Genomic DNA, 27,238 nt, shown 5'->3' with positions numbered 1-27,238 from the left:
GTAGATGTCGTTATTCCTTGAGTGACAAGCCAGCTTCATACTACAGCTGTGTTCTGGCGCAATGATGTAACATCGACAGGATCCACCGCGAGAGTGCGTCATGTAGAAGTGTTACCTATATTTCCTTCCGGATCAAGATTCACGACATTCGTGCCGTATGTATAGCACAGTGTGCCCTGGTGGTGGTGGTGATGGTGATAGGGCTTGCCGTTGTCGGCCTGGACATTCTCTTGGCGTATCATCTTCTTCAGTGTAGAAGATAACTTATGGCACGCCAATCAGGATATCGGTTCTTCCATTATGACGTTCCTTGGCTAATGGGTTTGGCATGCTCAGTAGACATGCTCTATTGTTGCAAAGGTTTCCTTCTGTTTATTAATGAGGCTAAAATAAAGTGAGCATCGATTAGTAATCTATTTTTGCTGATTTCAAAACACCCGCCCTAGTGGTGAAAGAGAACGCAGCGCAGAGCGCGGGGACCCCGCGCAGGATCCTGCCGTTCCGAGGCAAAACATTGAACACCTGTAACGGAACGTTTATTTTCGAATGTAAGTATTGCTTTTCCCTTTGCTTTCATCGCCTTCTGACGTCCCTCTTGGTTGTAGGGGCTTTCAGGGAACAAAACGCCTAGTAATGTCTCATTTTTGCATTCTATTCCTTTGACATTTTCGCTGAATAAGTGCTCAATATGACGCGTAATATGTGTTTATATGTGTGTTTATGTGTTTATATAACTTGGGCAGGAAGTGCACTTTAGCCGTACATGCTACAGTCTGTAGAAGCCAGCTGCCTTTCCTGATTTCATCTGATAGCGAGTCCGGTGCCTAATACAATAGCACGTCAAGCTAATAATATTATACACTTTAACTTCCTATTTTAGATTGCTGGCGTGAAGAAGCCTTCAGTTATTCTTCGCATTTTAGATTTAAGCCAGCGCATTTTAGACTTTGCGTTTCGGTAGTTACATATGTGTTTCGTGAACTTTTCACGATATCGTTTTGTAAGGCCCCATCAGACTTTTTTCGTTTGATGAAGTGGCCCAATCGTTAGCACGTTTTAACCGTGGTGCTACCCGGAATTCCTTCCCTGTGTAACTGAACGCCTGTGAGCAACATAACATTAATGTGTTTCGTCTTTATCTTGACTCTTCAGACGACCATGTCCTCGGTTACCGAAGGAGAATCAACGACCCAAAGGCAAAGAACGCCGAGAACCACCGAGTCGACCACCAAACAGAGCGCAGTCAATCGAATCGGTGTCTCGATAGTCGGTGTGGCCATTCTGGCAGGAGCCGTCATCCTCTGGGTTGTTTTCTCTGGCGGTTCCAAGAAGACAAGTGAACTTCCCTCTGTTCCTCCAGTCGTCATGCACGAGGAAGCTCCTTTAGCGATGCCCCACACTCCCGCCCCCTATTTACCAGCAGCGCAAACCATGAGGAAGGTTTTCGAGCGCCCTCGTAATCAACTACTGTTTACCACTAAAACTGAAAGGGGCCCGGCTGTTGCTGTTAACCAGCAAGAGGCAGATTTCGTACCGTTGCCGAGGTAAGCCGATTTATATTGCTACCGAATCACGTAAGCGCGCATGCATATTGCGTAGGAGAACGTACAGGATGCGGTTGGTACGTTTAGACAGCGCTGGAGAAGAAACGCTGGGCCAACAGGACCATTCGATTCCTTGGTCGTAATGACAAGTTTGCCATACGAGACTTGGTGTATGGTAGACCAGCTTCTGGCGTCTTTGGCGGTACAAAATGTACGAAGTGCAGCCTTAATATAGTCAGCGGAAAAGGAATATACCATAGTTGGGATAAGATTCAAGCGGTATTTGACTAAAAGTGGAGCATAAAAGTGCAGTTCATCAGAAATAGAAACAGCAAAACCTTTCCTACAGTAGCAGCCTAATTTAAGTGGTCCACAGCCTTTTCGATGAAGGCTGCGTAATGGAAAAGCTTATGAGAGAAGGGTATGTATGATACTTCGTATGGAAAGATTAAAGATAGGTTAAATGTTTTAGACATATTTTGTACCGGTTTAGCGATACAGGACCTTTATTGGTTTTATTGTTTACTCCACTCGCAGGACAAACTTTCCAGAAAAGTTACCAATGACAGTCCTTCCTGTGCATTACGACATCATGTTCAAGATTATCATGGATGCAAGAAAGTTTAACAACTACATGTACGGTGACGCCTACTTCCTCGGGAAGGCCATAATTGAGATCCGTGCGGTGGTACCAACAAGGGCGATCTTCTTGCATGCCACCGGTTTCACCTTAAAAGAGCATCAAACAACGCTAATGAAGACCGTTGACAAGACGTTCATCGGCATCGGAAAGATGTCGGTCAACGACGAATTGGAGATGCTCAAAATCGAGCTGGACTCTGAGCTCGAGCCCAACCAGACTTACAGCCTGTCACTGGAATTCGCGGGTCCCATGCACACATCGGCAAGAGGCCTCTACAAGTCGTACCATGCCATAAATGGAGTGAGCGTGTGAGTTTGTTATCTAAGTGTGTTGATAGATTTGTGCTGTTCTTCTTCCAATTGCTTTCTTGTAATGCTACGCTGTGATACTCACTTATTGAGTAATCCCTATAGTTTCGACAAAACGACAGCCGGGTTGCACTGAAGAGCGATTTATTCTTTCGGCATTCGAATCAAGCTGTGAGTGCTACGGTAACGCATTCATAAGCAAAATTTAATCAGAAGTGCCAATTTGAGTGCGAAATTCGAGAAGTCTCTTTATCATTCGAGTGAGATCGATTGCGTTCCTATGTTTCGCTGCTTGCACATGTCCCTTTCCTGCAGTAATAGCACACTGCCTCATTAGGTGGTAATAAATAATAAAAAATTACAGGACGACTCGTGTAACGCGAAATTCAGCGTCAGCTGTGCGTGTAGTGAAAAGAGGCCTGATGAAAGTGTGTAGACAAATTTATTTAAGCGTGATGAGTATTGATTTGTGGTCGCTAAAATGGTTGGCGATGTGAGTGGTGTCCTGAACGAGGGGGCTGTTCTGGAACACCAAGTCTATGCATGAGCCATAGGTGTAGTTGTGGGTAGGCGGATGTCATTGCACAGCGTAAGGTCCAGTTGTTCGGACATACAGGGTGTCCCAGCGAAGTGTATACAGATTTTTTTAAAATATATATAACACTTTTTCCATGATGAAATCAATTGCAATATAGCATATGCTGAAGGGCGCTCCCTAGGAGGGCATTAGCAAAGTCCAAAGGCAATGTCTTAATTAACTTTCATTAATTAACTTGTTAATTATAAAAGCTACAAAGCTGTCCCAATGAGAACATCTGTTCCTTTCAGTCACCTGATATCGTAGCCGTTTTCAGAACAAAAATCCGTTCCATAGATCGCCCGCAGAAAATTAGTGAAGGAACGCCATTTTTTTTCTTTATTTTGTTCATTGCGCATCTTCGCAGACGCGTATTTCCTTCATCCCCAATGTGAGAGGGGGAAGGAGCACAGTGCCGCCTCATGCGTCGAAGATGAGCTTTAACTTGCGGAAACAAAACAAAAACAAATGTATCGGGTGACTTTATCCGAACTGGCCTTATCTTGGGTTGCATGTTCTGTTTCCTTTTAATCTTTTTCCAGGACGCGAGAGGCGATAGTGTGCTCTTTCTCTCTCTCACATTGGGGATGAAGGAAAGACGCGTCTTCTAAGAAGCGCAACGAACAAAATAAAGAAAAAATGGCGTTCCTTCACGAATTTTTTGCGGGCGATCTATGGAACGGATTTTTGTTCTGAAAACGGCTACAATATCAGGTGACCGAAAGGAACAGATGTTCTCATTGGGACAACTTTGTAGCTTTTATAAATAACAAGTTAATTAATGAAAGTTAATTAAGACATTGCCTTTGGACTTTGCTAATGCCCTCCTAGGGAGTGCCCTTCAGCATATGCTATATTGCAATTCATTTCATCTTGGAAAAAGTGGTTCATATATTTTTAAAAAATCTGTATACACTTAGCTGGGACACACTGTATATCACTTATTAAAGTGGTGTTCTTGGCCAGTGAAACGTCCACGTTGAAGTCTCCGAAGACGAGAAGCTTGTATGCGTGCGGTAAGGCGCGAGTACAAACACGATTAAGTCGCGGTTGCGATCCGGCGCGGCGGGAGGCGAGAAGTAGGGGTGTACCACGAAATAAAGTGATCGAAATCCCGGCTGCAAAATAAACTACTGGAAATAAACGTTATTTGACTATAAAACGCACGGTCGCGCGCGGGAAACTGCAATCAGTGAATTTAGACTAACCTGGGCAAAAGAATGCAAACACTAAACTTGGACTAACGTAATAATAAACTAACCAACGTGTTGTTCCGTCGTGTCTGCCCCGCTAAGCCTAACGGCCGCTAAAATTTGGCTTTCGTTCGCTAAAACGACTTGGACAGACATCGAAAACCCGTGAATTTGGGGTGGTTAAATAGTGATACCACGGCATATACCATCTTACGAAACAATCGAGCATTCCCCTCCCTTGATTTTCCTTATTTCGAGAACGGCAATTTCCAGATCGGGGATTTCGCAACCGGGAACATCGAGGTCCATCCTAAAAGTAGCACACAGCCACCATGAGACCTGTGGGAAGCTGCGCGGCACAGCTGAAGCTGTAAAACTGACATACTTTAGTTTTTATCTCACTTTCCATGGACATCGGTTGTAAACTGGCGAGATTCTCCTCCTTACTCTCAGCGCTGAGCGCACATGCGACAAGAGTGTTTTTATCTCATTCTCCATCGATAGGGGTTGTAAATTACTCTCATGCGATAAGAGTTTTGGGCGGACATGCGAATGCCGACGATGCGGACGCGATCTCGGGAATATCTCCACGGTACAGCTGAAGCTGTAAAACAATAGTCCCTGGACTATTACGCCCGGTGTTCTAGCGTACAGGGCACTGCGTACACTGCAGCTGAGTTTAACTGTTTACACTTACAGTAAAATTGCTGGCACCCAATTTGAGCCTACGTATGCCCGCAAGGCTTTCCCTTGCTTCGATGAGCCAGCTCTCAAGGCTACCTTCGACCTGGTGATCGTGAGACCAAAAAATTACCGCACCTTCTCGAACATGCCTCTGACGCGGAGTGAAGACAGGCAAGTACTCTCTTTAACTTTCAGTATCAGCGGTAGTAGAACAGGGTGATCGCTACTGTGATGTTCCTGTACTTTTAACAGGTATATAATCGGCTTCTCCCCCTCTCAGGTTATATGTTAACGCTTTCGCCACGTTCGTCGCTATAGACTGCCAATGTCCGTTTTTCTTCTTTTGCTGGTTGAGCAAGCAACCCCTACATAGCAGAAGGCCTGTGCCCTACGTCACACAGGGAGGCTTGCTGTTACAACTGATGAGCGAACAAGAGAAAAGCTCGAAGAAGCTCGCGAAGCTCACGCATGCCACGTGACGTAAGGCTTCTGCTATCCAGGTGGTGTTGGTTTAACACGCTCGTCCGCAGTGCTGAGAAGTCTTTGTATCTCTAGGATAGAGCCGTCTATAGAGAGAGTTTGGCCATCTTTTGATCTTTTCCGCTTTCCGGGCGGAGCCTGTTTTGACGTCAGAGTCGTCATTGCACCGCCCAAACGCCTGAATCCAAGTGGAATCCGCTTATCAGCCAGCAGGCGGGCGCCATTGTGATGCAGTCGGTTAGCTAGCCGACACACGCTTTATCGCACTCAATGTAATCTACTCAGAATCGCTGTCTTATGACCCACAACCACCTGTGATATGGGGGCTTTGTTGCCAAACTGAAAGAATTCAAGGACGAAGGGCTCTCGCAGGACGCAATACTCACGTACCTTCCCCCTTGCATCGTTAACAGCGTTCTGCATCAACATGGCCAACACGGGACAACAATACGGGACAACACGGGACAACACAGTACAACAACACGGGACAACACGGGACAACACAGTACAACAACAGTACGGGACAACAATAGAACGCGGCGAGGGAGGTCGTTCAGCAATGATGTTGCATGACGCGCTTCAAGTTAGGCTCCTCCTAATGGCCAAACTCTCTGCTCTCAGAAGGCCATCATATCTTAAACATCACGAGATATACTTTCGAAAAGATTCTGATGCACTTGCAGGATTATGCACTCAACCTCTGCTATAGTTATCTGTGGCGCGGTGTGTACAAGATCCGTCGTTATAACGTTTAAATATCTCTCACCCTAATGTTTAGTCTTGAAATTCACTTGAAACACGGTTCATTGGATGTATACGTCTGTTACAGAGCTCAAGATTTCGTAGCTGATTATTATGACCGATCCCCGGCTATGTCGACGTACCACCTGGCCTTTGTTCTTACTCCATACTTCACCGCAGGAATGGGAGTGGTATGCTGTTATTTCATGTGTCTTGATTAGGACAATTCGCTACACCTTATCATACCGAACTGCTCCTGTCCATACTTCCATGTTCGTGTACATCAACTGCACTGTAAATACTTTGCCGTCTCCTAAAACGCACGATTCTCTCCACTGAAAAACAGGTTAAGTTGGGACGGCACTACAACGGCTGCCAGCTCTGCAGCTAGTTATGTGCTTATAGTTTTTGCCAGGAACTGTTATACGATTTTCAGCGTTGCCTCTACGAATAAGCTGTCTCACACCTACATACCTGTATCCCTTACTTAAATGATCCTTTTGTAAAGGAAGCGGTGAAACTACCTTCATTCCCTTCATTATTTTTTTCGTTATTGGCCACGCCATGTTGTGCAACAACTAACATGAGTTCTCCGGAACGAACGATGAGCGCAGCTGACCTGAGAGAATTCTCTGAAAACAAGGAACGTAGAAAGCCCGCGAGCAAGGTCTGGGATCCGTACACACTCTAGTAATCCTCCGCTCCTTCGAAGAGCGTGTGAGAGAACGAGAGAAGTCGATGTCACTTCGTGACGTTTGCAGTCCCAATGGGGGGACCGATCAGGACTGGTGCCTGCCGGCCGAAGCAATAGATTTCGAGACGCGTATATGTCACTTCCATGCTATGCCCACCATGCCTATACACGATGGCAGTTCGTCAGGATTCATCTCGACGTTGTTTAAGCCATTGAATGATGGGCTTTTTAACAAGATAAGACTACAACATTTTCGCGAAACAGGTAAAGGTTCAAGCTCCAAGCCAACAGCTGCAGAATGCAGAGTATGCTCTGAAAATGGCACCAAAGCTTCTGTCGTTCTACCGGGAGACATTTGGCTTGGATTTCCCACTGCCAAAGCTCGGTAAGTCTGCAAAATCAATGGAGCGTATCAAGATGAGTTTCCACGTTCATATGGACTTGTCTCTTCCACAGACCTAGTGAGCATGCCAACTTTAATTGGACCGGCTATTGAGAACTGGGGTATCATCACTATTCAGCCTCATTACTTACAATACGCAAATGATGAAACACCATTTACGGTAAAGGTGGAGTCCTTAAAAATCATCGCCCAGAAGATAGCGCAACAGGTGAGCGCACTCCAAATTGCCACCCTGACACTCTAGGGAAACAACACCACATGGAGCTCCTTCAACCCCTCCAATACTGTTCCACTATTCCATTTTTTTTCTCTGTTTTATCATAGCCTGCACAGTTTACTGATGTACATGCCGAGATTACCACTAAGCTTCTGAGAATTTTGCGCGCCTTGTTTGTTTCTACCTTTCTTGTCGGCTTTTCTTGTCTGTTTTCCATGACATTGTTCTGTGGTTCCCTCTATGATATTCTTGAAGATATACTTCGTGCCGTGCGCATCGCACTTAACGGAATTAACATGCGAAATAACTGAACATTACGTCAGAAAATGCATGCGCTAACACAGTGCCGCTCAAACGATTTTAAGCCCGGCATTTTGACCAAACTGCATAGCGGTAGGTCACAGCCGTGGGGATGCACCGCTTGGCCCTCCGCGCGAAGCGAACTCGATAAATGTGTTCGAATTACAATATCGCCTAAACTTCACGAGCAACTTCTGAGCAGCGCAATTTTCTCTCCGCTGATTAAACTTTGAAAAGGTACGCAATTTAGCGCATGAAACACTCTTGCACAAATGAGGTGTTACGTCTTATGGCATTTGTAACAAGTTGTTACTACATAACAATAACAATAAAAGGTAGTCACTATTTCTCTCGCCTGAAACTCGACCATAATGAATTCTGCTGAAAATTTCTGTGATAGGAGAACGAAACAGCCTGCATAATTTACCCAACTATATAGACATTCTCCTGCCGCAGTGGTAGGGGTGTCTAAACAGTGATCGGAGAATGAAGGCGAACAGCAGACATGTATGTGGGAACGCCGGATTTCAAAACGATTGAGGTTCTATAATAACGTAACTAAGACATATCTAACCTGGTAGGAGCGCCTCCTTATAGCTAGAAAGGTTGAGAATATAGTGTAACGTCGTATCATACGATACATCCAAATCTGAGTGTGTTTTAATGTTTGTAGTGGATTGGCGGCCTGGTCACAATGAATTGGTGGGACCACTTATGGCTGAAAGAAGGTCTCTCCAATTACTTCGCTTACCGGGCTGGATCAGCAGCAGACCCACAGACGGACATGGTATGAAGGCACAAGCTCTAATCGGATTGTCTCTAAGACGCGAGAATACATTATCGTCTTATGACATACAACTGCTACCAGAAGTTCCATATCCCGGAAGTTTGCCTGGGCTATTTTAGAATGTCACGCGGGACCCAAAATTATTATGAATGTGAATAAGTATATATGATACAAATAATGAACAGTGAACGCATATTTCGGGGACGAACCTTGAAGATTCCACTCTTTTTTACCTCGATTTATGAACGGGGTAACTATATAATAGTCCATGTTAATAGAGGTCATCGAAGCACGAACGTACAGCTTGCTGTGCCCCACTGTCAACTGGCACTATAAGAAAATGTGTCGAAGAAAAAAAGCCCGAGACTCCGAAAATTAAAATGACGAAACACGCGATTTCAACTCTATTCACGATTCACCCGTTTGCGGCCAAATGTCCGTCCCCGCCAAACTAGGAAATAGATGCATATCGCGTGTGGGTATGTAGCAGCCCGCATCGCCATCGTTAAGCCGCGGCCTGCACGCTGCACGTTTTTCCACTTTCGTTTTTGGTGGCAACCGCCACTGGAATAAACCCTCAGTTCTTTCCCGCAAATTGTGGTGTGAACACCTCGTTTACTTCGCTCCACAATTTCTGGTGACCCGGAGGTGATTCGAACCCGGAGACCCGACCCGACCCTGGTCGCTATGAACCCTGCTGGCGACCAGCAACACCCTCCGCCTGGCGCAACCGCCCCCGCTGCTGCTGCGATGCCTCCCATGTCCCACGTCGCTGTTCGACTGCCGCCATTTTGGCATCGAGGACCCCACACCTGGTTCCAGCAGGTCGAAGCCCAGTTCCTGCTCGCTGGAATTACTTCCCAACTCACCAAGTACCGGCACATCGTCTCTTCCCTACCACCAGAGATAGCCATGGACGTTTCCGACTTAACAGCAAGCCCTCCACCTCAGGCGCCCTACGACCAGTTGCGCACTGCTGTTCTCCAGCGGACTATGATGTCAGAGCGGAAGCGCCTGCAGCAGCTCTTGAATGCCGAAGAACTCGGTGACCGACGACCTTCGCAGCTACTTCGCGCCATGCAGGCCCTCCTGGCGGATCGCTCAGCCTCTTTCGACGAAGCACTGCTTCGCGAGCTATTTTTGCAACGGCTACCCCCAACCGTACAGATGGTTCTCACTACAGCCGCCAGCTTGCCACTTTGTGACTTGGCCGGCCTTGCCGACAAGGTCATGGAGGTCGCTTCCCCTGCAGCAAGCATAAGCGCCATCGGCCATAACCACCCTACTTCCTCTTCAGGCCTTCTGCAGCAGGGCACGGTGCCGCCGCTTTCACCTGCCGCCTTTGCGAGTACGAGCGACATGGCTGCCGTGAGAGCGGATATCCAACGCCTCTCCGAGACTGTCGCTGCCCTGCGCTACCCCGATAGCCGTCGCCGGTCTCCCAGAAGATCCAGCCGCTCCCGTCGTTTCCGCCACTCTCCGCGAAGACAAGACGGCCGAAGCCAGTCTCCGTTCGACGACTCCAACCCACCACCTTGTTGGTACCATGAGCGCTTCGGCGACGCCGCTCAGCGATGTACGCGCCCTTGCGGCTGGCCGGGAAACTCACCCGGGAACCGTTGATGGCGGCCGGCGTTTCCCCTCCTAAAGCTGCAAGTCGCCTATTCTTCGTTGTCGACCGTTCCACCAAAACTAGGTTCCTTGTCGACACCGGGGCCGCTGTTAGCGTCTTGCCCGCATCCCTTAATGAGCGGCGTCGTGAGCCGCTGTTTCACTTGATGGCCGTTAATAACACTACCATACCTGTCTACAAGGAACAGCTCCTCAACGTTAACCTCGGTTTACGAAGAGTCTTCCCCTGGGTGTTTCTCGTCGCTAGCGTCTCACAGCCGATACTCGGCGCGGATTTTCTTCATCACTTCGGCCTTTCTGTGAACGTTTCCCGCCGCCTTCTCGTCGATGACAACACCCACCTTCACGTCCACGCCATATCTGCCGCACAACCTTGTCGCGACCTCTGCGGAACATCCCTTCCAGCCGTTCCTGCTCCCTATGCTGCACTTCTCCGCGAGTACCGATCGCTCACGCAGTCTCCGGACTGGACGAAGCCCGTGAGCCACGAGGTTGTGCACCACATAGTGACGAACGGCCCACCAGTGTTCTCTCGACCACGCCCCTTGGCACCTGAGAAAATGAAGATTGCCAGGGCCGAGTTTCAGCACATGCTGGAGATCGGCATCGCTCGCCCTTCTTCCGCCAACTGGTCCTCGGCTCTCCATATGGTCCCCAAAAAGACCGGGGACTGGAGGCCTTGTGGTGACTATCGCGCCCTAAACCTAGTTACCATTCCTGACCGCTATCCCCTCCCGCGTCTTCAAGACTTCACCGGCAACCTCCACGGCATGAGAACCTTTTCGAAAATTGACCTTACGAGGGCCTACCATCAGATACCCGTCGCCGCCGAAGACGTGCCGAAAACGGCCATTACCACCCCGTTCGGCCTTTTCGAATTCGTCCGCATGCCGTTCGGCCTTCGGAACGCCGCCCAAACATTTCAAAGGTTCATAGACACCGTTACCAGAGTCCTGCCGTTCGTCTTCGCGTACATAGACGATATCCTTGTTGCCAGTCGAGACCCTGCCGAGCACATCGAACACCTCCGGCTACTTTTCTCACGGCTTGCTGCACACGGGATCATCGTCAACGTCGCGAAGTGCGAGTTCGGAGTACCATCTCTAGAGTTCCTCGGTCACACTGTCTCTGCCGAGGGCATATCTCCGCTTCCGCAGAAGATCGCCGCCATCCTCGATTTTCCTCAACCTCAGTCCGTGCGCCAGCTCCGGCGTTTCTTAGGACTCGTCAACTTTTATCGGCGATTCGTTCCACACTGTGCCCACACGCTGCGCCCCCTCGAAGAAATGCTGTCCCAAGACCACGTTTCCCGCGGTCGCAAGAGCCGCAAGCGGAAGTCCCGGGACACTTCCTTTCCGCTCTCTTGGACCGACGCTGCTTCTGACGCCTTCACTACCATCAAGTCACTGCTGTCATCGGTAACCCTTCTGGCCCATCCCACGCCCGATGCAGCCACCGCACTTATGGTCGACGCCTCCGCAACAGCTGTCGGCGCCGTGCTGCAGCAGCACGTCGGAACAGGCTGGCGACCTCTTGCTTTCTTCTCAAAGGCCCTGAAGCCCGCGGAGGCGCGGTATAGCACTTTCGGCAGGGAGCTCTTAGCCGCTTACCTCGCAGTCAAGCACTTCCGGTAGTTCCTGGAAGGCCGGGATTTCACCATTCTAACTGATCATAAGCCGTTGACATACGCCCTGCGATCGGCCAGCAGCCGCTATTCTCCTCGTGAGACGCGCCACCTCGCTTTTCTAGCCGAATTTACCTCTCGTATTGAGCACGTCTCCGGATCGGAAAATGGTCCAGCAGACGCCCTGAGTCGCGTAGCCACCGTCCAGACGCTATCGTCAGAAGCTCTAGCCCGCGCCCAGCACAATGACCCCGAGCTTGAGGCCCTGCGTAGCTCGACAACATCTCTGCGTCTTGACGACTTTCCAGTTCCCGGCACAGACCTTCTACTCTCCTGTGACACCAGCACCACTCCACCTCGTCCTTACGTGCCACCCGACCTCCGCCGCGCAGTTTTCGACTCACTACATGGCCTATCGCACCCAGGAGCGCGCCCAACACAGCGACTGATTGCTACCCGCTTTGTATGGCCGAAGATGCGCGCAGATATCCGATCTTGGGTAGCCGCCTGTTCCGCGTGTCAAAGGTCAAAGATCACGCGGCACACGTCTGCACCACTGGGACGTTTTCTGCCCCCGGACTCCCGCTTCGAACATGTCCACATTGATATAGTCGGACCCCTCCCCATCTCTGCTGGACATCGATACCTCCTAACTGCCGTCGATCGTTTTACCAGATGGCCAGAAGCGGCCCCCATGTCCGACGTCACCGCCGCCACTGTCGCCTCGACCTTCCTTTCGACCTGGGTTGCACGTTTCGGAGCCCCAGCTGTCGTCACCACGGACCGTGGCGCCCAGTTCGAAGCGAGGCTTTTTGCCGCTTTCCTCCAACTCCTGGGCACGCGACGGATTCGCACCACATCCTACCATCCGGCCTCTAACGGTATGGTAGAACGCCTGCATCGCCAGTTAAAGGGTGCAATCATGGCCCACGAGGACACCGCCCACTGGTCATCTGTCTTGCCCGTCGTCCTCCTCGGCATCCGCGCCTCCGTCAAGGCCGACCTCGGCTGCAGCGCGGCCGAACTGGTGTACGGCACTACCCTCAGGCTCCCGGCTGACTTCTTTGACGTAACAGAGGTCTCCACTCCCCCCGGAACTTACGTCGACACGCTTCGTCGCGCTTTCGCAAACGTCCGTCCTGCCTCACCTCGTGTTCCCTCGCCCAGATCCTCCTTTGTCCCCCAGCAGCTGTCTTCTGCCTCGCATGTCTTCATGCGCCGTGACAGGGTCCGCCGCCCGCTTGAGCAACCTTACACCGGCCCTCACCCCGTTCTCCGGCGTTCGGACAAGTTTTTTACCATCTCGGTTGATGGCAAAACAGAAACCGTGAGCCTGGACAGACTCAAGCCAGCCTTTGTGGAGCCACCCGAGCCCCCGGTAGCCCTCCCGCCTCCCTTCCCCACTCAGCCTTCTCTGAGCGCCACCAGACATGGCACTTGGGCTGACCGCTCCTCTCGGAGTCTGGGGGGGAGGCAGTGTAGCAGCCCGCATCGCCATCGTTAAGCCGCGACCTGCACGCTGCACGTTTTTCCACTTTCGTTTTTGGTGGCAACCGCCACTGGAATAAACCCTCAGTTCTTTCCCGCAAATTGTGGTGTGAACACCTCGTTTACTTCGCTCCACAGGTATATATAGGACTTTACGTTGCACGCACGCCTCCGAGCACGCGTAGTACAATTAAATTATGATTATGTTTCCGCTGCTACTACGAAAACCGAAAATTCCCCGTCAGTGTCGTTCTGTGGCTCCAAACGGGCGACGGCAGTGACGGCAGTGACGGAAAACGCATCAATGGTATCCCATCTAAAGGAGGATTTCGAAGTTACCCTTTCAGCGTGCGTCTCAATTGAGATAGATATACTGGCAATCTTGCAGCTGCCTACGATACTTGTAAAGGAAGTGCACGCTGCTATGGAAACGGATGGCCACAACTCCACGAGGACGGCTTCGAGACCAGTGAACGACCCTGTCGAGATACGGAAGCAATACAACAGCCTGACGTACACAAAGGTAACGTGCTCATGACAGTCGGGACTCATGCGAACGCGTAATCTGTATACCTTCCACGCTCTTCAGATACGGGTTTCTCTCGCAGGGCGTTTCCCTTTGCCGGATGATGGCTCATCTAATTCCTACGAACGCTTTCAACCTAGGACTAAAAGTAAGCATCTAATCCGTTGATCCTTGCAGATGTCTGACACCATATCATCCGCCGTGGTCGTTTTTGTCGTTTCGTAGGAATTCCTGAGAAAGTACAGCTACAAGGCAGCGCAGCCAGAACATTTGTTCAGAGAACTCAACTCTGTAAGCATTTCCTCATTCAGGACATTTCTTCCACCTTCGAAACCATCTTCGTAAAAAATGAAAGAGAAAAAAACGCTAATCTTTGATGCGAACTGTTACACCGCACTTTGAATTAGTCAGCGTATAAGGTACCCTGTGTCCCACGTTTGAACTGGTAACAGCAATAAGACAGCAGTAAAACAATTGTAACAGCAACATTCGACACTCCTTGCGAAATACAGCATTAAAACAAACCCGACATACAAACGCACCCAGCACTTCCATCCAATTAAATGTCTCATTTCTTTTTAAATCTTTTTTTTAATTCAACTACCTTACTTATCAACTTCTTTTAATTCTTCTTTTTGTCGTCCCACAATTCACGGTTGCCTCGCCTTCGAATCGATGCCGGATTGTTGGCGTTGTGTGACCCGTAGCCACGGTGTAAACATTTCATCAACGTATGGATCCTGATTAGAACTGCGTTCCGGATTAAAACTGGCTCCCTGCCGGAGCAAAAAGTCGCAGCTCATGTTGTGTGTGAAGAATATTTCAGAGCGGTCACGCTGCAGACGTGCCTGTTAGTGTGTCGAGAATACATCACAGAAGAGATCCGTTTCGTTTTGCGAAAGCGACGAAACCACAATGATGATGGCACTCCGGCGGTGCTCACGCTTCTGCGAAACCTGTACACATTAAATTTATGCTCTACGCTTCAATGATTCGTTGTCCCAGGTTCAGCGACAGCTCTTTGGAAGCGTCGTTGTGAACTACACTTCCGTCATGGACCGCTGGCTAACTCGCAGCGGTTTCCCCGTAGTCACCCTGAAACGTTCATACGCAGAGAGAACAGCAACAATCTCCCAAACAAGGTTCTTCTTCGGGGCGTCAACCGATGAGGGGTACGTGATTGATAACAGCTTTAGCCCTTGGAAGCCCGTTCCCTCGTGATCCATGGCTTCACAGAACGCTATGCGAGACTGATGTCACAACCATCATATGACTGCCCTCTTTGTAAAATCAACAAGCGATTTTCCTAAAATCACTTCTTGAGCAATCAAGCAGGGTTCGAACTTCCGTTTGATATTTGCTTCAATACCTCGAGTGATGTGTCATGAAGGCAACGTCAGTATACGCTTTCAGGACACTATGGCAGGTTCCAATCACATACGTCACGGAAGAAAACCCGGACTTTGAAACAACGACGCCCAAAATGTGGTTAAGAAATGTAGAAGGTAACCTTTGCTGGACTACTTTATCTGCTGAACTACTTTGAACTACAACTACTTCGCAAGTAGTCGCATTTGTATTCTCGTGTGTTTTGCAGCTCCTGTAATGGAAATGCCTCCAAAGAACCGATGGGTGATTCTTAATGTGAAGGAAGCGTACCTTTACAAGGTCAACTACGATAAAACAAACTGGCTTCTTATCATCAGCCAGCTGGAGAATGACCATAAGGTGAAATATACTTTTTTTTCTTTAGTACGACCCCAATATTTACTTCAAATTCTTTAAAAAGCATGGTCTTAACCTATAGAATGCATCCTGTACTATTGCCATGTGAATACACATGCCCACCAGAGGGTACAGATGAGATGCAGTCAAACTGTGCAATCGTAGTAAGTGGAGTACCTCATGTCTTTCAACAGGTGATTCATGAAAACAACCGTGCTCAGCTAATCGACGACTGTTTGGATTTTGGACGGTAAATATCACAGAACCTGTACCGATGCCTGAGGGCCACATAAAATAGTAGCGGAAATCGTAGCGAATGTCGTAGAGAAAACAGCTACAAAATCATGATTCAAATGCGATGATATATGCCTTATATGTTTGTGAAAATGATACTTCGGAATAAGCTTTGAAACCAGTCCAAAGCCAGAAACTGCCCGTATGACACTGAGGAGCACTGTGCTGTTGGTGAGCACGGTACTGTAGACGCTTTGTTTTGATTCACGCCATCGGTGCAAAAAACGGAAAATAACTGTCAGCTCTGCTTTGTTCCAGTACCAGGTTTTACACGGTCGCTTTGTTTTTAATCAGGGTAGATGACGCGTGACTTGTAAATCCCGATTCTAAACCAGAACTGACAGTTACCTGGGAACGACGTATAGAAGTTCCAACACTATGCCTCTAGATTCTCCAGCATTGACGCTAGCTCACTGTACCAGGGCTGGGATCATTCCCTACGACTTGGCGTTTGATCTGCTCGAATATCTACCCAAAGAAAGGCATTTCCTTCCCTGGACATCAGCACTAGCCAACTTTCAAAGGCTGGACCCAGTCCTACGGCACACCAAGGTGTACCCAAAGTGGAAGGTACGTGACGTAATACGCCTTTTATGTTTCCTTGCTGCATGCGCTCCTATACTTGGCTCCTTTTATGGATCGCGGGAACCCACTTCAATCATACCAACACTATGTCATTGTAACATACTTATTTCGATGCTTGCAAATCACTCGAGTGTAACGTCAAACAAATCACGCGTTAAGTGACTGCTTCACACTGCGGAAGTGGGATCTTCCGGGCGCTAAAGAATGGAACCGCGATAGTGGAGGGTAAAGAGGACAAGGCATGGAGACGTGAGGCAACGCGGCGTCCTGGTAGGCTGAGAAATCGCTTCTAATGTACGTAGAACATGTTCTTGGGTTCGCAACACTGCATCGGCGAGAGGGGCAGCCGCCCCGGGCGCTTTCGCCAGAGAAGGCGCCGAACGGCAGGCCCTGGCAAGTTGTTCGTACAGTATAAATCGGGAATGAAGAGAATTTGAATTTACTATCTCAGCAGTGCGAATGAGCGTTTTCTTTTCTTTGTTTACAGAGCTTCCGACGGCAGTGAGAGAAGGGGGGGGGGGGGGCGCTTCACGTTTCCCTGCCCCGGGCGCAAACTCGCCTCGCGACGGCTTTTATACCATTCGAAAACACGAACTTGTGGTCTCTGAATGCTGCCAACCAAGTCCGAGTGAGCAGTAGGCAGTATTATCCGCCATCACGACGGGTGATGGAGATGAACTGACCGGTAGGGGTTGTTCGTTGTCCTTTCGTTTGTTGAAGGAACAACAACAACAAAAAACAAACAAAAAACAGCATGAAAACGTAGTTATTCGTTCAGAGAGAGATGCCTAGACAACTTGGGAACGGTAGTTCACGTTAGCGCCGGGGCGGATTTACGGGTCTGTCATGGGGGGGGGGAGGGGGGGGGGAGGCGGTCGTAAGGAAATTTCGTGCTTTGCGGCACAGCATAATAGGCAGCAGGCATACAGTTTTATACTGCTGGCTTGACAGCCTGGGTGCTCAGTATACAAACGCCACAAATTTCTTTCAAATCCACCTCGTAGTTCATTAGAAAATTCCGATTTAATATTATGCGCAACCCTGTAGGGCGGCCAACATAAACATGCCAACAACGATGGGAGTGTACAGCGGCATCTGTGGACCGCTACCATCACCACGTCGGCTTGCCTGACGTGGTGCATTTTTGCGTGGGTGACTCTCGTGGTGTTTCTGGTGACAGTTTGTTACTCATTTCTACGATGTACCAATGTTCTTGCATGTTGAGATAATATATGTCAGGAACTATCTCGTTTGAACAAAGTTTTCAAAGAAAGTTCATGAAGCCGGCTACTTAGCCCATGACTTAGCCGATACAAGGTTGGGGACATGTAACACTGTTGCTCGACGAATAGGCGATTGTTTCCCACCAGGCGTCGCCCCTCGTCTTTTCACCGCAATTTCAGCCGCAAAAATATTCTGTCGCACGAAAAATTTGCAAGGTGGATTTCTTTCGGAATAAGCTTTGAAATGCTGCTGCCAATATTAACAGCGTGCCTGCTGCTTTACAGTACCTTTAAATCCGCCCCTGTTTTAGCGGCTTTGGTTGGTAACACAGGTCTCACGGTACCGTTCGTAGCGTTGCAGGACGATCTGCTAAAACTGGCTTGCTATCCGTTTGACGGTAGCGAAGTACGGCCTCTGCGTTAACGTTCCGTACGTTACGGGTCTGTCTACTAGAACCCTATATAGAGACAGACAGAGAGAAAAAGCCCTAGTCACAAATCCCTAATACTCTATCCAGTAAACCATATATGTCCCAGTGACATTTGCGAGATATCCCATTTTGGACATAAGGATATCCCGGGGGCACCCTGCAGACCCCCAGCATATCCAGGGAAGGTCCAGAAGACCAGGATTTCGGCACCTTTTGTAGATCCCAGGAACATCCCCACGAAGTCGCTATGAGACTTTTGGACAAATATGGGATGTTACTTATAATTGCTTTTCAAATGTAATAAATTTCATTCTAGTTTCCGCGCCAGAAGTGATGACGACACGGTGATATACCTACCAAACATATGTGAAGGGTGTTTAAAGGTGCTCTCACCCTAAAATAAGAGCAGTCTCTCTTTTTGGCCCCTCCACCGCATACGCGGATTTGGAGAGAAACCAGAGCATTCACAATAGCATCCGTTGCCGAAATGGACGGAGCATATACTGAAATACAAATTGTTGTGCGCCTTTATTATAAGACATTGGGGCGTAACTCATTTGTAACAGTTAGGAGGTGAGTCTTTGCAATTAACTCGTGTATCTGCAGATTCAAGGCAGAACCAATAACGTTTCTGGCATTCCTTCCTATCTAATATTGTGTTTTCAATTCAGGCTATTGTCTATAATGTGATTACCTGCTGAGTGGAGGTGCAAAAGTGGTCGAATTCCTCTGTTGCTTGTCGGGTGTTACGTACGCACAGATAAATACGTTGCACGGCCAGCAGAACGCGAACGATAGATATATAACGATTTTACTTGTTCCCCCATATCTAGTTAACGTTCACAGAAGTTTTTGCTTGCTCTGAGCACAAGAAAAACGTTACCGTCGAAACAACATGTCAAGCATCACATATTTACTCGTATATCTCCAGGCGACGTCCTGGCGACGTCCCACTGACGTTCAATCAGTGCCAAAACTTTGGTATATACTGGATGTTGCACGGATACCCCTGGGATCTGCAGGCTGCTTACTTTCAAACATCCAAAGCGCGATATCCTACAGACGTTTATGGTACATCTGTTATTTACTGTAAGTAAACCCGAAACGCGATTGTTGTCCTGGGATGTCCCACAGATATCACATGGATGTCCAGATATTCAGGTCGTTGAAGACCTTGTAGGGATATCCTAGGGATATTAGTGGTTTACTGGGAGACACAGCTGGACACAGCTTAGACAACGCTTCTCTTGGATAGGACCAGGGTTCTTGCAAACGAAAGGGCTTTTCACAGTTCAAGAGTATCTCGCGCTTGCGCCGTCGCGCATGCAGGTAACGAGTGCTCGAACGATCTGGCATTGAGATCCCAAGAACGTGTTCTACGTTAGAAGCATTATTCCCCTTTCCCTCTTATTCTCTATCTCGATATGTGTTTACTGAACCGCGTACCTACCGGTACGTCCCGAGGTACAGGTTCCGTGGAGTGACCTCGAACGCTTATTCAATAGACTTATACCTGTTTGTAAACAAATGACGTCATAATGTTCGACAGCGCCACGAGTTTGGTAGAGTTGAACTACGTTCACAGCTACTGGCGAACAAGGTCGCGCCCGAAAGCCACGGTCTTGAGGAGATTACGATGGTCTCTGAAAAGGACGCCACCTTCGGTCCTACTTTTCTTTCAATAGGAGGCAGCGAACAATTGCCCATTCGTGGAACCCAGCTCTCCCCTTCCGATCGGTTTTGGTTTTGGTGTGTCTACCAACGTCATGATGACGTTTCTCGGGTAGAGGTTTATTCACTGTAATCCCCAGCTCTCGTACTGGGTGACTTCAATGCTCATCATGCGGCCTGGGGAAGCCGTAGAACGGACGGACGGGGAAGGAGATTGTTGGAAGCAATGGAGACTGCTCACATGTGCCTACTTAACAATCGACAGCCAACTTATATGCGATCACCAACATCACTCGATGTCCTGGATCTTTCCTGGTGCTCAGCAGACATAATTCGTCACTTGTCGTGCGCTACCGATGTCGACACCCGAGGTAGTGACCACTTTCCCCTTTATATTTCACACGAAAGACTGCCTCTGTCACCCACTACTGGACTGATCCCTTTCACGAACTGGAGACTCTTTCGTGTCGGTCTCGGAACATCTGTGCACACCGGTATGTCCCCAGAGGCCCTCTCGCAATGCATTCGTTCGGCCATGCAAAACGCGGTTGTCCTGTCTAAAAGGGTAACAGGTCACGTCGGTCATTCTCCAGCAATTAACCACCTTAGAGCATTACGTCGCCGAGCAGATAGAAGGGCTCGCCGAACTGGGCAACTTCCTGACATTGTGGCATACCGCCGGATCAAAGCTAAGGTAACACGAGAACTTAAGAACGAAGACCGGAAGGGTTGGCGTAAGTTTTGTCAACACCTTTCACCGTTTGACCCCGCCACAAAGATCTGGAGGACGATTCGAGCTCTGAAGTATGCGCCCTCACAAAAGAATCCTCTCGCGGCATTGGCTGTCGTTAAGGGTGTAGACGAAATCACGCTAGCGACAGATTTATCCGTCCTCCTAACGATACCGGCGGTTGCCTCAAAGTCTGTGGTACACAACAGTTTTGTCCAGAGCTTGACGACAGAAATCCACCAAGACTGGCTCCGCCCATCGGACGTTATGGACCGCGACTTTACTCTAATCGAGCTGAAGACTGCGTTGAAACTTATGAACGTGCGATCGTCCCCAGGACGAGATAAAATCACCTATGCCGCGCTGCGAAACCTTGACGAGCAGTCACTCCAAGCTCTCCTTCATGTTTATAATACGTCTTGACGACAGGGATCCGTACCATCTACGTGGAAAGAGGCATTAGTTGTTCCCATCCTGAAACCCCGAAATGCCCTATCCTCCTTTCGCCCTGTGAGCCTGACAAGCTGTGTGGGAAAACTGATGGAGAGAATGGTTTTGCATCACCTCGACTGGTGGCTCGAAAAACAAGGTGCGTTCCCTCAAGAAATAGCTGAATTTCGTCGCCACCGAAGCTCCATGAATCCAGCCCTCGACCTAGTTTCTACAGTTCAACATGCTCGTGCTCATCGGCGGATCGTTGTACCGGTCTTCCTGGACATTAAGCGTGCGTATGGTACCGTCTCGCACATCTGTGTGCTCCACGAGTTGCGGTTTTTTGGCGTATCTGGTCGCTCTCTTCAGCTGGCTCCACGATTTCCTTACGGACCGAACTGTCGCTGTCCGCACATCCCACGGGCAAAGCCCCAAGCACCCTATTCATCAAGGTGTACCCCAAGGAAGCATTCTCAGTCCTACACTGTTTAATGTGGTAATGGCAGGACTAAAATCGATAGTTCCTCGCAAGGTAGCATTCTCCGTGTATGCCGATGACGTTTCCCTTTTGACAGTAGGCAAGTCACGACCAGCCATTAAGCGCCGTTTGCAACACGCCTTAAACAATGTCCATCTCTACCTTACGAGACTTAGAATGCACCTTTCGCCCGAAAAGTGCGTCGAGATCCGTTTCACACAGAAGGCTATACGTAATTTCCCTCTTTGGGTGAGTCCAAAGAAGCTCGAGCCTGTGCGTTCCCATCGCTTCCTTGGTGTGATCCTGGACTCGAACCTGCGCTGGGCTCGCCACATTAAGCACTTTGAAACCAAAGTGCAGCGATGGCTTCTTGCAATTCAACATCTTTCTGGTTTAGGCTGGGGCTGTGATCAACGCTCACTTCTAGCCGTTCACGCGGGTTTGGTGAGGGCGACTGTGCTTTACAGCCTTCCAGTCTTGCACAGGGTTTCTACAACGCCGTTAAATACCCTTCGGACCCTGTTCGTCCGAAGCCTTCGTCGCTGTCTGGGAGTTCAAGAATGGCTGAAAAACGGCAAGACCTAGCTGAAGCTGGTGAACTCCCGGTGGAGGTCCTCCGTGAGCAGGAAACGGCTCGACACTTCCTACGTTTGCGTGCCCACGTTCCCCGTCACCCACTCCTCAGTGACACCGTTCTGTAAGTGATTTCCATCGCGTAGCGCAGAGGACACGCCAGGCTCTCACTGGCATCACACCTAAGGACGTCACTCCGCCGAACGACCCCGGGCCTCTGCCTGTACCACCCACCTTCGCACGTCTTCCTGACCTCCAGGATAGCAGAGATCAGGTTCCCCCTCAAGCCCTTCGAGCCCATATTTATGCACTCGTAGACGACGAAGTCTTCTTCGAAGTTTTCTACCTCTGTCGCCGCATACACCGATGGCGCATCTCGAAATGGCAAGTCCGCGTCGGCATTCGTCATCCCATCCGAAGGAGTAGTTGAAGGACGTCACCTTTTGCATCATACCTCATCCACAGCTGCGGATCTCTATGCCATACTTTTCTTGCTACAGCACATCGTTCACTTTATCCCACGGAATTGGGTGGTCTTCACGGACTCAGCATCTGCGCTGCAAGCAATTGGATATTCTGGCATACGAGGCTCCTCCGCACCGTTGGTTATGGATGTGTTAATGGATTACTAACTTGTCAACGAAGCAGGGCACAGGCTCGTTCTCCAATGGGTTCCAGCCCATTGCGGTGTCGAAGGCAATGAACAGGCTGACAGCGCCGCAGAAGCAGCTCTCTCGTCTCGGAGACGGACGCGTATTGCACTGCTGAGAGGAGATCATCGGTCCATAGTTCGACGTCTCGTGGCTCCTCTGGCTACCCGCCAACGGACCGCTGACATTTTACCCCCCGCCACGCTGAGCAGAGTTGATCCAGCGCTCGCTTTCCGCATGCCTGCACATATCTCTCGTCAAGATGCCGCATTAGTTCATCGAATGCGCCTCGACGTGGCCTTCACAGCACAGTGGCATTACCGCTTGAGACAAGTTGCCTCTCCCCACTGCAGCCACTGCAGTGCTGTGGAAGATCTAGAGCACATTCTTCTCCATTGCCCACACTGCCAACCTTCCCGAACCGTACTCTCCGCATCCCTCAACGAGCTAGACTCCCGCCCCCTCTCTCTCACAAAATTGCTTGGTCTTTGGCCACATCCAGCACACCAACGCTCTGCCCTCAAGGCTCTTTTCACCTTTCTGGACACTACAGGACTTCGATCCATATTGTGAAGGGCTCATCATTTCATTCCCCGCATCACCACCAGCAATAGGGTAGAGTATCGCCCAGGCGATGAAACTCCCCAGCCATCATCCCGTAATAAAGTTGTTGTTGTTTGCTTCCGAACGCTTGTGATGCTCAGGGCGAACCGCGCGGCCTGGGTTGCCTCTATAGGGAATTCGGGTCTGTCTTAAAGCCTCTGCGGAAGACCCAATGCAAACGCCCAGACGGCATATCAGGATCACCTCCTATATTCTTGGAACAGAAAACTGTCATCTTAACAAGTCAGACGCCCGTTCCTAAAAGCGGTTACGGTTACCAACAGCGGGTTTGGATATTAGCCCTATTTTCGTATCTACATTTTTGTGACAAACTTGATGGAAGAAAAAAATATGAAGCATGATTTTTAAATGGGTCCATAACAGTTTTCGCAAAATGTAATGTAAATTGCCGAGGAATAATGCTATATGCTCTATGCGCAGAAATTTGTGAATCACCTGCTGACTAATATCTACGACAGGCTGATGTCGGAGGAACACAGAGATGAATCTCTCCAGATCTCGTGAGCGTCCAGCTCCGCTGGGATTAATTCCTTATGGCTTCCTTAGCGAGATTTTCCATTTTGTGAATCATGACCTCTTGCAGAATACTACGCGTGGCCATATTGACGCTGACCTGTGACTACGGGCATGAGCCGTGTGTGTCCTTCTGCAAAAAAATGTTCGAAAATCTCAAGAGCAACTATGAGCTCTCTTATCACATGTGAGTGGACGTTCAGGTATTCACCTTTCAACACATCCTAATACATGCATAGTAATACCAACATTCATTTCGTTCGCAAATCACAAATCCACATTCAGATTCTAGAGATGGTTACTTGAACTCAACAGCTAACAAAAACCACTTTTGTTTGTTTTTTCTCGTAACGCCAAATTTCCCCTGTGCTGCTACCAGAGTTCACTGTGTTTTGGCGCTCTGAATTGCAACCCTGTAGCTCCAAATTAGCCCAAAGTTAGCTTAAATTAAGCATAATTTGGTGAGGTACCCTCACAATGTCAGGTTGATAAAAAAAATGAACTGCCATCATGCGATGTGCAGTGAACAGCGCTTCGTAATCTAACGTATCTCTAATTCTCCATGCAGGATCCCATATTCCTACCGATCACTGGTGTATTGTCAGGCCATCAAGTTTGGCAATGAAGCAGACTTCAATTTCCTCTGGAAGCACTACGAGACAGCTGCTACAAACCAGGAACGTGCGGTACTAATCAAAGCGCTGTCGTGTACGCCCGACCTGAAGCTGCTTGAAAAGTACAAATGTTTTTCTGCAGCAAATGCAAATATAAAATGCTGTTATATATTTCAGGCTACTATTGAAGCTAATCAATAAGAAGTCAGGTGTGGAGACGACACAAAGAGCGGCTAACCTGCTAAACGCGATATCTTCCACCAGCCTCTCGGGAAGTTCAACTGTCGTACGCTTCATGTCGAGTCACCAGGAAGCCGTTTTCGGCCGGTAACGTGCTTTCGTTACCAACCACTGATAGCATGCGGTAATTTTGCGGTGTACGTAACTTGCGTTTGGTTACTTCCAGGTATGGAACACTTCAAGGTTTATTCGATTCAATTCTCGAGTCTATAGTAGACAACATTCGTCACGAAAGCGAACTGCAAAAAGTAAGCGGAAAAGATTTTCAACGCTGATTTCAGGGCCTAGGGCGAGGACAGTCGTGTCTGATTTTAAAGCTTTCATGGTGATAATTCATTGCTTTACGCCGCGAGAAAGCTGTGATCATGAGTAACACCCCCTTGGTCGGTCTGTAGATTCATTTTGCCCTCCTTGGTTTGGATTAACGTGCGCCTGAAATCTCGGCACACAGAAAACCCCTTTTTAAGGGATACTTGGCGTACCCTACTTTAAAGCAGGTCATTTGACGTCACACAACGTGCGGTGCAAAGGCCAGTGAGCTTTTCCCTGGGTTTTCCGGCAGACTTTCCAGGCGAATGTTGGCACAGTTCCCCTTGAAGTCTGCCCAGGACGCATACTAACCCCCTGTCTCCCACCCCTTCCCTCTGTCATCTGTTCGCGCCTCGTCGCCGTTAGCCGCAGTTGATTCGCAGCGCTAGCACGGGATGAAAAACAAAAGCCAGTGCCGCCATTTTGGAGCCTTTGGAGCTACAGCTTTGAAATCTCTCCCTCCTCCCCCTCCCCCCCGATCGCCGCGAGTCTGCTTTCATTCCTGCCTCGCGGAACTCCAAGAGAGTCTAAATACCCGTGACACACTGGTCGGCTAGAATTCCTTTGAAGTAGGGTTCTTTTGCAGCTTTGAAAGGACCCCTTAGGGAAAGGAGTTCGCGTCGCTAACACACGACAATGGCAATCTCGCATAATCTTTTAGCGCACTCCGGAATTTCTCAGTATCTTGACGATACGGGCGTGAACTTCACCATTGTGTTTCTGTCCACGCAGGTCATCTAAATTGTCTTCCCATAACACCCCATGTATTCCTTTCTTGCCACTGTACACGCGGCTTTTTGGGCGAGATTATTTCGGAGTGAGATTATTCATAAGGCCCATGTAAGTTTGGAAAACTATTTTAACGACTGATAAAAAGGTTGAACAGAGGCATTTGTGTGCTAAATAATCGGGATCTGCTAATCACCCGCGGATGCTGCTTTCGAGGCTACGCCTTTTCCGTCGGAAATTGGGATAGTCGATCTCCTTTTTCGAAAAAGGCCCATTATCTAAAAGGAAAATCTCCGTTATCGTGTGTCAATGGGCACAAACGCCGTTCCGGTAGGTGTCCTCCTCTGGAAGTGCCCGTGGAGTCAGGGGTAAAGTAACTTTACCCTGTCATCAAGTCGCTGGCGCCCTTCGCCGGGCTTGAACTCGGGATTAGTAGGCAGACACTACCAACTGATCGACCAAGGCCGTTCAGCAACTTTCATGACTATCCTGCGACACGGCTGTCTGAAATCAGCACTCTGTAGTTTATCCCATCTCAAATCTCCAGATCTTGCAAGACCATTTATTTTGAGTAACAGTCACGTGTAGCATATGGACTTTCTTTAAATACAATATTGGAACAACATTGCCGAGGGCAACCAAGGAAATATGGGCTGCAGAACTAGTGGAGGCGATTCCAAACAACCGTGTCGCAAGCAATACGTTTCTTCGCTCTTAGGAAACGGTACGTGTGCTTCCATTGCAAAGATGCCTTTTTGTGCATGGTAATAAGATCCACACAAAGTACTCGTTGTCTGAAAGACCTTTGGCAGTCTGCTGTATCTGTGGGATCAAATCACAGAACAGCGTTTTTCCTTACAAACACACAAACAGCATGATTGAACTTCGATTATGATCTAATTTATCCAATGTGGCAGATCAAATATTGCAACGCTATAACAGATTGCCTAGAACCCTCATAATATTTCTGAACGATATCTTGTAACCCCTGTCTGTCACCGTTCAGCTTCTAACTCACTTTTTCGCAAATTCAGCTACACGACATCTACGAACGAACAAAAGATGTTTTGCCGGAAGAAGAGGAGAAGGTTCAGCGCATGATCGGCAACGCCAAAGAGCACATCCATTGGACAACGCGGTACTACAGGGATGTTGAGACATGGCTCGAGAAACGTTATTTTTCGGGGCGCCAAAGCAACTACATCGGGTTCAGAAGCTGAGTGTGATGTGCGTCCAAGAGAAAACTAGCTATCTGTCGTGAAAAGATGGAATGAAAAACGAAAAAAGCTATAAGAAACTCTCTATGAAATGTGTCGTCGTCCATGCGAAAAGCCCAGTGAAAGTCTACGGGGAAAGTTCTAGTCAGGCTGCATAACGTAGGGTAGAAGTCTCTGAGGGCGACATCCTCAGGGGGACGCGGCCTGCAGGTACTGGAAGACTACGTTCCGCATTACAGCGCCAGTCCTGAGAATGTTTACTTTCTGTTTCGCCGTTTTCAACAGGTCTGATGTGCAAACTATTTATCAAAAAATATTTTTACTGTTTAATATGACATGAATGTAGGCGAGCTGCTGGA

General features: G+C 48.8%; 1 protein-coding gene across 1 annotated transcript; it reads left to right on the top strand.

The window, feature by feature from the left end:
- Positions 1–556: 556 nt before the first annotated feature.
- Positions 557–26,964, top strand: LOC135385822 (aminopeptidase N-like). Its single transcript, XM_064615353.1, has 22 exons — positions 557–630; positions 1,153–1,544; positions 2,082–2,495; positions 4,965–5,120; positions 6,259–6,361; positions 7,129–7,249; positions 7,321–7,475; positions 8,458–8,571; positions 13,704–13,838; positions 13,924–13,989; positions 14,067–14,132; positions 14,847–15,013; positions 15,255–15,346; positions 15,439–15,569; positions 15,761–15,816; positions 16,283–16,430; positions 23,678–23,757; positions 23,841–23,957; positions 24,339–24,506; positions 24,562–24,711; positions 24,791–24,872; positions 26,697–26,964. Exons 2-22 carry the CDS (start codon positions 1,159–1,161, stop codon positions 26,880–26,882), a joined length of 3,093 nt encoding a protein of 1,030 aa, XP_064471423.1. The 5' UTR covers positions 557–630; positions 1,153–1,158; the 3' UTR covers positions 26,883–26,964.
- Positions 26,965–27,238: the final 274 nt, after the last annotated feature.

Source organism: Ornithodoros turicata, chromosome 2 (genome assembly GCF_037126465.1).
Source record: "Ornithodoros turicata isolate Travis chromosome 2, ASM3712646v1, whole genome shotgun sequence".
In the NCBI taxonomy this organism is placed as follows: Eukaryota; Metazoa; Arthropoda; class Arachnida; order Ixodida; family Argasidae; genus Ornithodoros; species Ornithodoros turicata.
Note: the sequence above shows the minus strand (reverse complement) of the source record. Positions and strands in the feature narration are given on the sequence as shown.